The 13,402-nt window shown below is 39.2% G+C and overlaps 1 protein-coding gene across 1 annotated transcript in view; it reads left to right on the top strand.

Moving 5' to 3' along the window:
* Window positions 1–9,761, top strand: part of LOC150075103 (uncharacterized) — a 115,334-nt gene extending 105,573 nt beyond the window's left edge. Inside the window, exon 3 of the mRNA XM_090388232.1 lies at window positions 9,007–9,761. Coding sequence (XP_090244358.1) covers window positions 9,007–9,761 — 755 coding nt within the window. The remainder of the gene's footprint in view (window positions 1–9,006) is intronic.
* The last annotated feature ends 3,641 nt before the right edge of the window (window positions 9,762–13,402 follow it).

The following is a 13,402-nucleotide window of genomic DNA, read 5'->3' as shown; positions in this document are numbered from 1 at the left end:
AATAAGAAGGGTCCACAATCGTTACCTCTCATTATAACCATCGTCACTACGAATTTCAAGTGATATCCGCTCGTATGGCTATCTACGCCGCAGATAGAAGCACGGACTTGATTACTAGGACCAGATCCAGTGGCAGCCGTCCTGCTTTCACCTGCAAGGCCTCATTTAACACAGTCCTACAGGCCATACTGAGTTGTAACAACATTGTGCGTTGAATTGAAAATATTTTCAACGCACAATCTAGCAAGACATGCGCACCATAGCTCGCAACTGGCAAGAAGATATAGTCATAAAACAGATTGCCATTTCATCCCCCACTCCTCCCTAGTTTCTACATCCACAATGAGCATAATAAAAACAAGACTGCTTAATAATAATAGACATGTAAAATAGTATTTTATGCATAGCGGTTCTGGAAATTAGTTCAACTCCGCCGTGGTACAAAAAACAAAACATGTAGAAACAGATATCAATCAAAGAAATACAGCACGATGGTCATCTGACTCCTAATGATACTAATGAGCGAGATATTTCTCTTAGCATGTGCTGGATTCTTTGAGAAATGGCAGCTGGTCTTAGCTTTCAAAGACCAGCGGCCATTTCTCAAGTTTATTAGGAGTCAGATGGCCATCGCGTTGTATTTCTTTACGAACACGAAGGAGGAACAGTGACAATGCGCATATCCTTTCTATTCGTTTACTTTTCTGCCTTGCTGGAATCGAAGCGATTTAGATCGAAACCAAAAAGATGATATTAGTCATGTTCTTGAAAACAGCTAACAGAGTTACGAAGCTGAAATAATCGTCATAATGGGAGAAAGGGAAGATAACGTTAAGGGGTTGGGCATTAACTACGGAAAGGGAGGACAGGTTAAAGAACTATATCAGAATCTTGTTTTCTTTTGTACTTGCCGTACAGTTTATTCTTCCTCTTGCCTTGTGTTTCTTCTTGCCAATATCATCATTGGATATTGGCGAGAAGAAATGATCCTGACCAGCTTTCTTTCATATTGACCCACTCGTTCTTTGTTTATTTCCAGATTAGTTCCATATCTCCTACCAAGGCTCTTCAATTTGATTTATGCTATTAAAATGCTGCTATGTCTACAGTTGAAATTCGCAAGCTGAACATAAGTTCCTGTTGATATACGCTATGTTCACGGGCAACGTCTGAAATTTTTCTGATATTTGGGGGGAGAGGGCACTGCGTCACGAAAGTCAGCGTCTATCCAAATGTATGAAGTAATGTCCAGGATGGCAACTGCTCGTTCCCTTCGGACGGTCATACTGACACCGTACACATTTCTGTACCCATACCGTACTTACATCCGACACTGTCAGGTCATATAACCACTGCGCAGTCAAGACGACAGGTTTTGTTTACTTCGCATAACTGACGCACGCTGTCCACCATTGAGTGCAATGCTCTTTGCCGCCGGAGGGTCTCTTTGCAGCTGGAATGAGTTAGAAGCCTGCAGGGGGTAGAGGGGGGGAGAGAACACTTGGTAGCAGTAGCAACAAACCCGACATTCTGCACAGAAACACGGATATCTGGGTAGACGTGACTCACGAGACTGGATGCAAGTTCATGAAGCTTCTCATTTATCGGAACAAATCGCGATTACCCCTTGGTTCTCAATCCTTCAAGTGTGGTGAGTCTGGATGGCATGAGTTAGACCTGTGAAAATGAGTGCGCCAGTAGTGCCAACCTCAGAACTCTGTCAGAAGGAGCTAATTACAAGAACTTAAGAGCAGTGAGGAATACCATGAAGCCAGGAAATTATCCCATAATGTGGAAATGTAAACACCACGTGGCCATTTAAGAACTAGTTAACTGGAGGGAGGAATGAATCCATATTAATTATCAATTAACTTTCTCGGGGAAAAAAAGAAAGAAAAAAAGATAAAATGGAAAACAACCCGTCTTTCTCTCACACTAGTAAAACAGAAAACGTCATATAATTTCATCTCAAATGGTTTTTATAGTAAAAAGATAACTTTATATTCACATTTTATTTTTAGAGAAAACAATCCCACTGCAAAAATACACCATCGAAGATCAGTCAGTAAAAAAACATTGTGGAGTGAGAGGAACCAGATAAAAAGTGCAAACATTGCCACCAGACTGTGGAAAACGAATCCATTATTGTGGATGGCTACTGTAAAAGCCGACCGGGCTAGCCGGGTGGGTAAAGTGCCTGCCTGGCAACCCAAAGGTCGCGGGTTCGATTCCCGCCTCGGGCTTGGATCAAAGTACTGCAAAAAAACCTTGGGAGGTGCATTATGGCCACAGAAGCCTATGCGCCAACAACTACCAAAAAAAAAAAAAAAAAGCTACAGTAAAAGGTGGATAAAGAACCTCGGCTTTTACAGTCTAGTCTCTGAGGCCTGGTTTCATCTGAGTAGCCAAACTCTCAGAATACTCGTCTATGGTGTTAAAGAAAATCCCCATTTCGGCGCGCAAAACTCGCCTACACTCTATTGGAGGTTGAAGTGCGGTTTGCAATTACCAGCTGCAGGGTGTTGGGCGCAACCTTTTCACAGAAACCATAACCTCTTAGCCCAACATTAAAACAGTCGTGAAAGCTAGGAACACCTCACTGAAGAATGTTAAAGGGCGGTTTCGCACAACAAGTTCACGTGCGACTGAGCTATCCCTCTTCTTCGGAGATATCTAAATGTGTCGCCATTAGACTTCTTTTTGTGGAGGTATGTCAAAGCCAATGCTTACAACAATAATCCACCCACTCTGTGGAAGCATCACTCCCAACAGCGCTTTGTCCACAATCTTACCATCGAGTTTTGCAATTCACTATGGTTTCAAAGTTAAATAAATTAAATCCTGGACGTTATATATACACATGCGTTTGAATAGCAATGAAACGATTTTTTTTTTTTTTTTTAAAGAGGAATTTATTATGAAAATCATTCAAAGTAGTCCCCATGGGACACTATACACTAAACCCAGTTCTTGTTACACTTCTCTTTTACTCGTTCAAAGTATTCTCCTTGATATGGTTGACCACATTCTTTTGAATATTTTTGATACGAAATCGTTTCCCTTTGATCGTTATTTTTAACTTCAGAAAGAGAATGAAATCGGCCATAGCCAAAACTGGCCAACAGGGGGCAGCTGATATCAGTAACCAGTTTTTGCGAAAGGAATCGAAAAATTAACGAGAATGCGAAAGTGAATTGTTGTGCAACAGAAACTAGTTATTGTTTTCATGAAAGCATGATGCAACGTGTTCCATCACTTCTAACTACAATTGTTACAAAGAATTAGATGGCTGACTTTCATGATAACAAGAACTAGGTTAAATCATAAAGATCTGGTTTTTGTTACACAGCAATGCACCTGAGCATTCTGATTAATTGCTCGAAGATTTCCTACACAAAAAGGAGTTACTGAAGTAACCATCTCCCCCCCCTTCCCTATTCAACAGATTTGGTTCCGGCTAACCTCTTTCTCTTCCCGAAGTTAAAAATGAAAAGGAATCGATCATTTCAAAGAGATAAGTTTTGCGAAATTTCAAGAATGCTTTCATAGTCCCATACCATAGAATCTGTTTTCAATGAATTTCATAATAAATTCCTTTTCTGAACATCTGCTCTCTTTCTAATCAGTTTTCAAACAATACACTATGTAACACCCTACCTTACCTGAAGAATTCCTGGAATTGTGATCTACAGGTACTTCTACAAAATAATTCGATGCCATGCTTCGATAAAGAGAAGAGCGCTTTAAGAAATTTGAACCTTATCTTGAAAGCATAAGAAATTTTAAGTGAAAATATTTTCGGCTAAATTCGTTTTAATTGAAATGAGTCATGTTTTGTTTAGAGTAAAAGAAGAATGCAATGAATCCATTTAAATAACTGGCTCAAACAGAACAGATCCAATTAAGTAATTTCCCAATGACTCACTTACACGCGATGTAACGCGCAGCGAACTGACCGATATTATTTCCTTGAGATGAAGTGCTTGAGATGGCTGAGCCAAATTGCCTGTTCTTTACAATACCCAATTTCAAAGAAGTCTAACGTCTTCCGAACTGGATCTGAGAAAGAAAAGCACAAACTAATCCGAAAAAATCGGGAGATTACTGAAGAAATGAGTTGCTGTTATTCTTTTCCACTAGGGTTGTTGTGGGTGCTTATGCTATTCAATCGTTCCCCATTATTTCAGATTAGCAGTGGCATCTTCCGCATATTCCACTGGTTGTACTTGTGTGCAAATGGAGAGGGAAGTAAAGTGCGTGAGAAATATATAAAGAAAGCCGCATTTCTGAGATGCCTCGTGAAGTTTTCAGGGAGTTTTGTAATATGCATTCCCAAGCTTCTTAAAATCCAAGGACACCCAGGCTACTGCCAATGCTATGAATCAGCAACATTTCAGGGTCGGCGTGCAGAGTTTTTGGTGATAGTGGTCAATCTTAAAATCAGTGCCGGAAACTACTTGTTTATTTAATAAAATGCGTGCACACTGGGTAAAGGGGGGAGTGAAATGCATTCAGAGGCTTCCTTTGAAATTACATTAATCTAGGATAATTTCGGGTATCATCTTTGGCACACAGGCGGTAGGTTGCAACCAGTTTCTATACTTTGTTCTATTCCTCAAATGAAAACATGACCAAAAAGAGCCTACCCTTATCAGGACAAAACCCTGCTCCACTCCCACAAAACAGGGAACTTCACGGTCCCCTAGGGCTGTAGTGACATATAAACGATATTTTTATTTATTTCTGTTGTTTAAAAAAAACGTGATTTAAAGTTCAGAACAATTTTTTTACATAATTTAAACGCAGTAATTGCTCTTATTACCAGTAAGCTTAAATTTATTAAAATCAGAATTATACAAAATAAACTTACTTGCATTTCTGATGAAGTGTAAGTGTCTTCAAACAACAGATTTCTTGATAACACTGCATTTATTCTGCCATACCTTTTATTCTACAAGTATACCTGTTTTCAGAAGTCCATCAACGACATTTAAAAAAAAAATCGATTGTGATGGAGATATTTGTAAATATTAAATTATCACACCTTGTGAAGAATTGTCTGCTTTTGCTATTTGCATAATTACATGCCTTCAAATATGCAACATAGTGAACGATCACAGAAATGTAATAACCTGCCCAAATGAAACGATTTATTTCATAATTCTGCCCCATTCACTAAGTAAAAATCTTCAACAAAATTCACTCCCAAACTATAAGCCATTAACTCCTGCATTTCCCCTGCTCTCTAATGCGCAAACTCTAGTCTTTACTTATTCAGTTGCTTAGCAACGCTTACAAATTTTTTCGAACGCGAATTCACGTGAATTGTTTGCACGCATTACATATGTAGAAAATTCACATTATTAATAATATATTTCGAACCTTATTAAAATTAATTTAAAAATAAATAAATAAACTATAAACCACCAAATTGTTCAAATGTTGATGACTCTCAATTTTAAGGATTATATAAAATATATCTTATTGCAACGATTATATTATTTTGCATAAGAGTATTGAAATCCGAAACGTAGCCAATTTTATTTTGGTTGGGGTTGTTTAGAGTTGAATTGTACTAATTGTCCTTTCATACCAATATGCTAATTATAATACTTCAACAGTGTGTTATTTTAAATCTTACTTAATATGAATTGAATTTATTATAACCATCTCTTTACTCTGTATGTGTTTTGCCAATTTAAGTAGTCCTCACTATTCTTAAAATTCAGAATTAATATTTTTAAAGTTGACTATTGAGTGTAAGTAAGTTAAAACATAATATGACGAACACGACATGAGTCCAAGGATCCATCCAGCCAGGTGTCAACAACGTAGGCTGATGGTGGTGGTAGTATAATAGTAATAACTTGCCCAAATGAAACAATTTATTTCATAATTCTGTCGCTCTCACTAAGTAAATATCTTCCGAAATTCATTCCCCAATACGGGTGTGTTTCTGTGGCACATTGGGCCCCTTGATTCCAACGGAGCAACATTTGGATGACCGGAAATTATTTCCGACCAGGCGCCTCCTTTGATGGCTGAAGTGTATCCATCTGATATCCATCTGAAGTGTATCCATCTGAAGTGTATCCATCAGATTGGTCCACTGGATATTGATGGTTCAACAGTTGAGGATCCTGCTCAGGTGGCTAACAATCTAAACGAGTATTTTGCATCTACATTCACGCATGAGGAGTTATTCAGGAAGGAGAATGATGTAGGTAAAGTAAACATTGGCAGTGAGCTGGATGATTTTGTAATAACTGAGAGGAAAGTGGAGGAGAGATTGTTGGGGATAAACATAAAAAAGGCACCTGGGGTGGATGGGATCTATCCAGTTATATTAAAGGAGGCAGCAAAGGAAGTAAGCAAACCCTTAGCCATAATTATGAGAGCTTCCTTGGACTCAGGGGAGGTACCTATGGACTGGAGATGTGCAAATGTGACCCCAATTCACAAAGGAGGTTCAAAGGCTGACACAAGTAATTATAGACCTGTTAGTTTAACTTCTGTTCCAGGTAAATTAATGGAGGCACTGGTTAAAGAAGCACTGCAGGATCATCTAGACAAGAATTCAGTTATAGCTCAGACGCAGCATGGTTTTGTTAAGGGCAGGTCTTGCCTGACCAATTTGATTGGATACTATGATGTAGTCACAAAAGAACTGGATGCAGGGAATAACTTTGATATTATATATTTGGATCTTAGAAAGGCTTTTGATACTGTTGCACATGGAAGACTGCTGCACAAATTGGAGCAGTGTGGCATTGGAGGCAAATTGCTGCTATGGATAAGGGGATGGTTGAGTGGCAGAAGACAGAGAGTGGTAATCAATGGACACTGCTCAACGTGGACTAATGTTATTAGTGGAGTTCCTCAAGGTTCAGTGTTGGGTCCACTGTTGTTTTCGGTGTTTATGAATGATATTGTTGATGGGATATCAAGTTTAATGTCCAAGTTTGCAGATGATACAAAGGTTGGCAGGGTCGTTAAGGACAATACTGACGCTATGCTGCTGCAACAGGATCTGGACAGGTTGAACAGATGGGCTGAGAGGTGGCAAATGAGGTTTAACATCGACAAATGTAAAGTGCTGCATATGGGAAACAGTAACCCCAGAGCAACGTATCAACTCTGGGGTACTACACTGACAGTGGTGGAGAATGAAAAGGACCTGGGGGTAATTGTGCAGGCAGATATGAAGTTCTCTGAGCAGTGCAGACGAGCTGCAAGAGTAGCTCATGGTGTCTTGTCAATGATATACAGGAATTTTTCTAGCAGGGATAAGGAGGTGATTATTCCATTGTATAAGGCAATGGTAAGGCCACATCTTGAGTACTGTATACAGGTCTGGAGGCCTCATTTCAAGAAGGATGTAGAGCTGCTGGAACGGGTACAGAGAAGGGCAACAAGATTAGTAAATGGAACAAAGGGTTGCTCTTACGAAGAAAGGCTTAAGTTTTGCAAATTACAGAGTCTGGAGACTAGGCACCGGCGAGGTGATCTGATAGAGGTGTATAAGGCTTTGAATGGTTTGAGCATGCTCAATGCCAATGGGATTCTTCATCTTTCTCAGAATAATCACCTCAGAGGGCATAAATTCAAATTGAGGAAGGACGGATGTCGGATAGATGTGCGGAAATTTGCCTTTGGCCAGCGGGTGGTTGGTTGGTGGAACCGACTTCCATCACTGGTTGTTGAAGTTGATAGCCTAAACAAATTTAAAGCTCAACTGGACAGGTATTTCGAACGAACGGAGGGGTGAAATGGGAGTGGGTTTTTTTTTTTTTTTTTTGTTTTTTTTGGCTGATGCTGAATAAGCTTGCTTTCTTGCATCATATGCCTCTGCTAATGCTAATGCTATCTGCGGATGGATTCTTCTGACAGGAAAATCTGCCATGTCACAAGGCCAAATTATAGAGAAATGGTTCCAGGAATATACAAGTGAATTCAGCCAAATACAAGGCCCTCCCGAGTAACTAGATCTCAATCTAATTGAGCACCTGTCAGATGAAGTTGTCGAGCTCTTCAGAGTAGCAATCAGTAATCATCCAATTTGCAAAAACTGTGGAAAAATATGTAGTCATCATGGACTAGACCGTGTGGATGCTTTCGACACTTTAAGTCCATGTGATGACTAAACCAGGATGATCTTGGGGGAAAAAATGGGAGCTATTCGCTGTTACGTAGATACAGCCACTAACTGTATATCCCAGACGTCTCCGATCAAAAATTATCTTCGTCAACGGACAATTGGCGACAAATTAATTAATTTGATCTGCATTTTTTGATTGGAAATGTACGGAGAAAATATATACGCACACTGGCCAAAAAAAGTACGAAACTTTGTATTAAGACAGTCACAGAGAGAAGAAATGCAATAAAACTCTGACTATTGTCTCGTTGAGTGTAAAGACTGCACAGAAAACAGAAAAATGAGCTTGTAGTGGTGCCGAGAACTTCGTGATTGAACAGCAGAACAACTTAAGAAAGTCATGTGACCAAACGAATCATGATACACTTTGTTTTGCACTGATTGTAGGCAGAGAGTGTGGCGAGAACCTCACGAAGCGATGGACTCAGCTTGCCTTGTTAAAACAATCCAAGCATCTGGAGGTAGTATCATGGTACGGGGAATGTTTCGTTGGCACAAGCTGAGTCCGTTGATACTGATGGAATATCGAATGTCATCCTCAATTTTGTATTAGATCCACTGCATCCTACAATGTTACACTTTTATCCAGAAGGTGACGGCCACTTTATGGATGTGCGTTTCATTATCGTCCAAAACTGAAATTATGAAAATTATCTGAAATTGATTCGCATATTCAATTAAATTTCTTAACTAATTTCCATCAAGTCTTAATATCAGTAATTAGAAGCTATATAAAGTAATTAAATCCACTAGGACTATCCAATATTTTGTATTTTAATAACCATATCCTTAAGAATTCACTCACGTGTGTTCACTTATTTTTTCTTCTTCTTTTTTTTTTTTCCTAGGGTGTTATCTTGTCACGTGCATCCAGCCCCGACAGCCCACTTCACCGACTGACACAAACTCGGAGCAGGAACACTTCCCTGTCATCGCACCCCACCTGTATCTACAGTATTTGGACCTGACGGACTGTCAGGAGGTGGACGACCTCGGAATAAAAGTAATAGTTCGTAACTGTGCCCAGTTAACGCATCTCTACCTGAGGCGCTGTGTGCAACTGACGGACGCTGCTATCAAGTTCATCGCTAGTTACTGCATGATGCTGCGTGAACTGAGTGTAAGCGACTGCATTCAAGTGACCGACTTCGGAATGTACGAGCTCGCCCATCTCGGGCCGAACCTACGTTACCTCAGTGTGGCTAAATGCGATCAGGTATCGGATGCAGGAATCAAACAGATAGCTCGACACTGTTACAAACTTAGATATCTAAATGTTCGTGGATGCGAGGCCGTGTCGGACCACAGCATGGAGGTGCTGGCCCATAGCTGTCCCCGTCTAAGAGCGCTGGACATTGGAAAGTGTGACGTCACAGACCAAGGGCTTCGACTATTGTCTGAACATTGCCCTAACCTGAAGAAACTAAGTGTAAAATCGTGTGATATGGTTACTGATCAGGGCATACAATGTATAGCGTACTACTGCAGAGGTCTTCAGCAGTTGAACATACAGGACTGTTCCATTACAGTTGAAGGGTATAGGACTGTTAAGAAATATTGCAAACGTTGTATTATAGAACACACGAATCCGGGATTCTTTTAATATTATTATACACGTAGATAATTGATGTACATTACTTCGGTGTTTTAAACAGGTTTTAATTAACTAGAAAATTATTTAAAAATATTGGTTGCTTTGTGAGCGTTATTGTAAAATAGCCTTTCCCAAAATGTCGGTTTAAATGAAATATTTTAACTCTTATATTGTTCCTTAATAATATTTAATTAAATAATTGTGATTTGATAGAGAAACAAGTTTAAAGTATTTGATGAATACTAAAGTAAATCTTTATAAATGAATTATTTAATTCATAAAAGTTCTTCATTCTTTAAAAAGCATCCTGTTTGATTGATTGTTTACAATTATCAGATGGAGCCAGCGAACACAACCTGATATAAACATTCAAGCCCATCGTTCTATGGTGCAAGTGAGCCAGGGCCCTGGTCTTCGAGAGGGAGAGCAACAGAAGAGAAAATTATAAAAAAAAATAGATAAATAAAATTACACCAGGGCCCTAGCACGTAATAATACACCATTGCTCTCAAGAGCAAAATAATCCTATGCATATATATACAGAAATATGATAATAAAGCTAATATTTATTTAATGTTTCTAATTATTGAAACTTCTTGAAGAAAAAAAAAGAAAAAAAACAGGTTTTATATATTAATTGTTAGGATATCAAAGATATACAATACAACGAAAGGCACATAGCCTTTATTTCTTATTTTAAACGTAATTTTAAAAAGCGATTTTTATTCATTTTCCTCTGATTTTTTTTTCTGAACATTTCAAGTCGATTTCTATACTTTCTTTTCTTCTCTTTTTTCACGAAAAAAACCAAAAACTATAAAATAATATTATAATTAATAATTATAATTATTATTTATAATAAAATGCTTGAAAACTAAATTTAAATTATTGACTGATATTTTGTCGCGAGCCACATTGGAGTTATGAAAGAGCCACGTTCGAGACACACTTTAGCCAGTGGGATCTATTCTTCCTAGTTCGCGCAAGAAAGTAGTACAACTTTTCAAGAAAGGCAAGATTCAATTCTACACATATAAAATCAGGCAAACGGACCAGAGAATTCACGCAATTTGCATACGAATTACACTTAGAAACTGATATTGATGAAAAATTGTACACGCCTAAAAAACCAAAGAGTGCCACAATGGCCCAAATTGATGGTACTAGCAATTAGAAATAATTCCACCTCAGTCTGGCCTGAAGCGGAATTATTTCTTAGGTTTTTCCAACAATTATTTCATAGGTTCATCAACAACAACAACTCCAATAATTATTTCATAGGTTCTTCAACAACAACTCCAACGATTATTTCATAGATTCTTCAACAACAACTCCAACGATTATTTCATGGGTTCTTCAACAACTATTCAGACAATTATTTCATAGGTTCTTCCAACAGGATGTCACCATGTCACAAGACCAAAATTGTTCAAAAAAAGGAAAATTAAGAATAGTCGGAAAAGGAAAATAAGAAAGTAAAAGTGAGAAGCAGCACTAAAGGGACAATACTAAATTACACAAAAGCCCAATAGCCAAATAACAACCAGCCAATGACGTCCTATAATTGCAAACAACTCGTTGATGCTAGAGGCCAACGGAGGCTGGCAAGACTTGTATCAATAACAGAAAAGCTACAGTCAGTCAAATAACATCCCACTACAACGGTGGTAACAAAAGAGGCATTTCGAAACACACAACTCGTTGTATTTTGTCAAGGTTGGTGTATCGCAGCCAACGACCGAGCCGCATTCCATTCCTTTCAGCAAAAACATGAAGGTACGGTTATAGTGGGTCAGGAACGCCAACAGTGAACAGTGAAGGATTAAAAAAGTTACTTGGTCTAATGAATTCGTTTCCTATTGTTCCACACTGATGGAAGCACCAGAATACGGCGAAAACAACATGAACCAATGGATACATTCTTCCAGGTGTCAAAAATGTGCACCGAAACTGTACAAATTGGGCCCCATGATTAGAGGACCAGGCGTATCCCTTCATAGATGCAATGCGCCCATCTGTGAATAGGTTCTTCCAACAGAAAATGCACCATGTCACAAAGCCACAATTGTACAAAACTGATTCCAGGACCATGTCAATGAATTCGGACTATTGCGGTATCCTACCAAGTCATCAGATTCAATTAAACACCATTGGGGTGAATGGGAACGAACGCTTAGGGGGCAGATATATGAAACCACTCAATTGTTAACAACTGTGAAATGTAGTTGATTCAACATGGAGTAGCATCCCTGTGCCATGCTTCCGACACTTAATTGAGTTCATGTCATGATGAATTCTGGCTGTTCTGAGGGCTGAGTGGAGGAGGATCTTCTCGCTCAGGGGTAGGTCTGCCTAATAAAGTGAAATTATGTATTTACATTTTATTACATTCAGTGTAATTATGTAATCACATAATTAATCATATCAAGATCCATATTAAGAATCGAGCCCGTGCTGATACAACATTTCTGAATTAAACTGACTTCAGTAATCACTTCTCAAGCAATAACAGGAAGTCAAGGTACACCATGTATATACTATGCCTTAAAAATAAAATGAAGATTTATGCACATTTTTTGCAATAAAAATTTAATCACATATACACTGCCCTACCATTAATATTCGGACACCTACCTTTACACAAAATAGAGCTTTTATTGTGTCATTTAATATTTTGTGCTGAAACCTTTTGCTTTTATGACGGCCTTCAATCTTCGCGCCATACTCTCAACCAGCTTTTTATAAATGTCAGGTGATGTGTTCCTCCACTTGGCCTTTAACGCAGCTACCACTTCGGCCTTGTTCTTTGGGCGATCTCGACATGCACGTACCCGACAATCCAATACATCCCAAAGATGCTCGATAGGGTTCAGATCACACCTCTGGTCTGGTCTGTCCAATCCGACTTTTCCACACACATGTCCTCAAACCACTCTGTTACGACCCGAGCAGTATGGCATGGCGCGTTGTCTTGCTGGTACAGGTATGGGCCTTCCCCGAAGTATTGCCATAATGTTGGAAGTGCATAATTGTCCAAGCTGTCCTGGTATTACACAGCATTCACGGTTTTGTTGATAATGACTAATGGGCACAAGCCAATCTTTGAAATGAGCCCCATACCATGTCACTGACTCCACCAAACTTTATTGTTCGGAGGATACAATCAGGAAGGGACTGTTCCCCTGGCATTCGCCACACCCAGGAACGGCCATCAGACTGGTAGAGTGCAAACCTCGACTCGCCTGTCCAAAGGACTGTTTTCACTGCTCTACAGTCCAGGATTCGCGCTCCTTACACCGTGTTAATCGGCGTCTAGCATTTGTTGAGGTGATCAATGGCTTGTGAACAGCTGCACGATCATTGCAATCTATATCATAGAGTATCCTTCGTATTGTACTAGTGCTGACATTAGTTCCAATACTCTCACAGAGGGTTGGTGTGACTTGAGACAGTGGAAAATTACGTTTTGCGCGCACATTTCTTTGCAGAATTCTCTTGTCTCGGGCTGTTAGTTTTCAAGATTTACCAGGCCGTTTTTTGGCAAATTCAGTCCCATTCCTCTGCCATCTGCATTGTAGAGTGTGTGAGTTATCAGATCAAAATAAATGTCACACTGGGGGCCAACCGAAATATTAATTCAACTACCTAAG

This window comes from Mastigoproctus giganteus, chromosome 14 (assembly GCF_048544385.1).
Source record: "Mastigoproctus giganteus isolate SK-2022 chromosome 14, ASM4854438v1, whole genome shotgun sequence".
NCBI classification, from domain to species: domain Eukaryota; kingdom Metazoa; phylum Arthropoda; class Arachnida; order Uropygi; family Thelyphonidae; genus Mastigoproctus; species Mastigoproctus giganteus.
The sequence above is the reverse complement of the archived record's forward strand: the minus strand, read 5'-3'. Positions and strand labels throughout refer to the sequence as shown.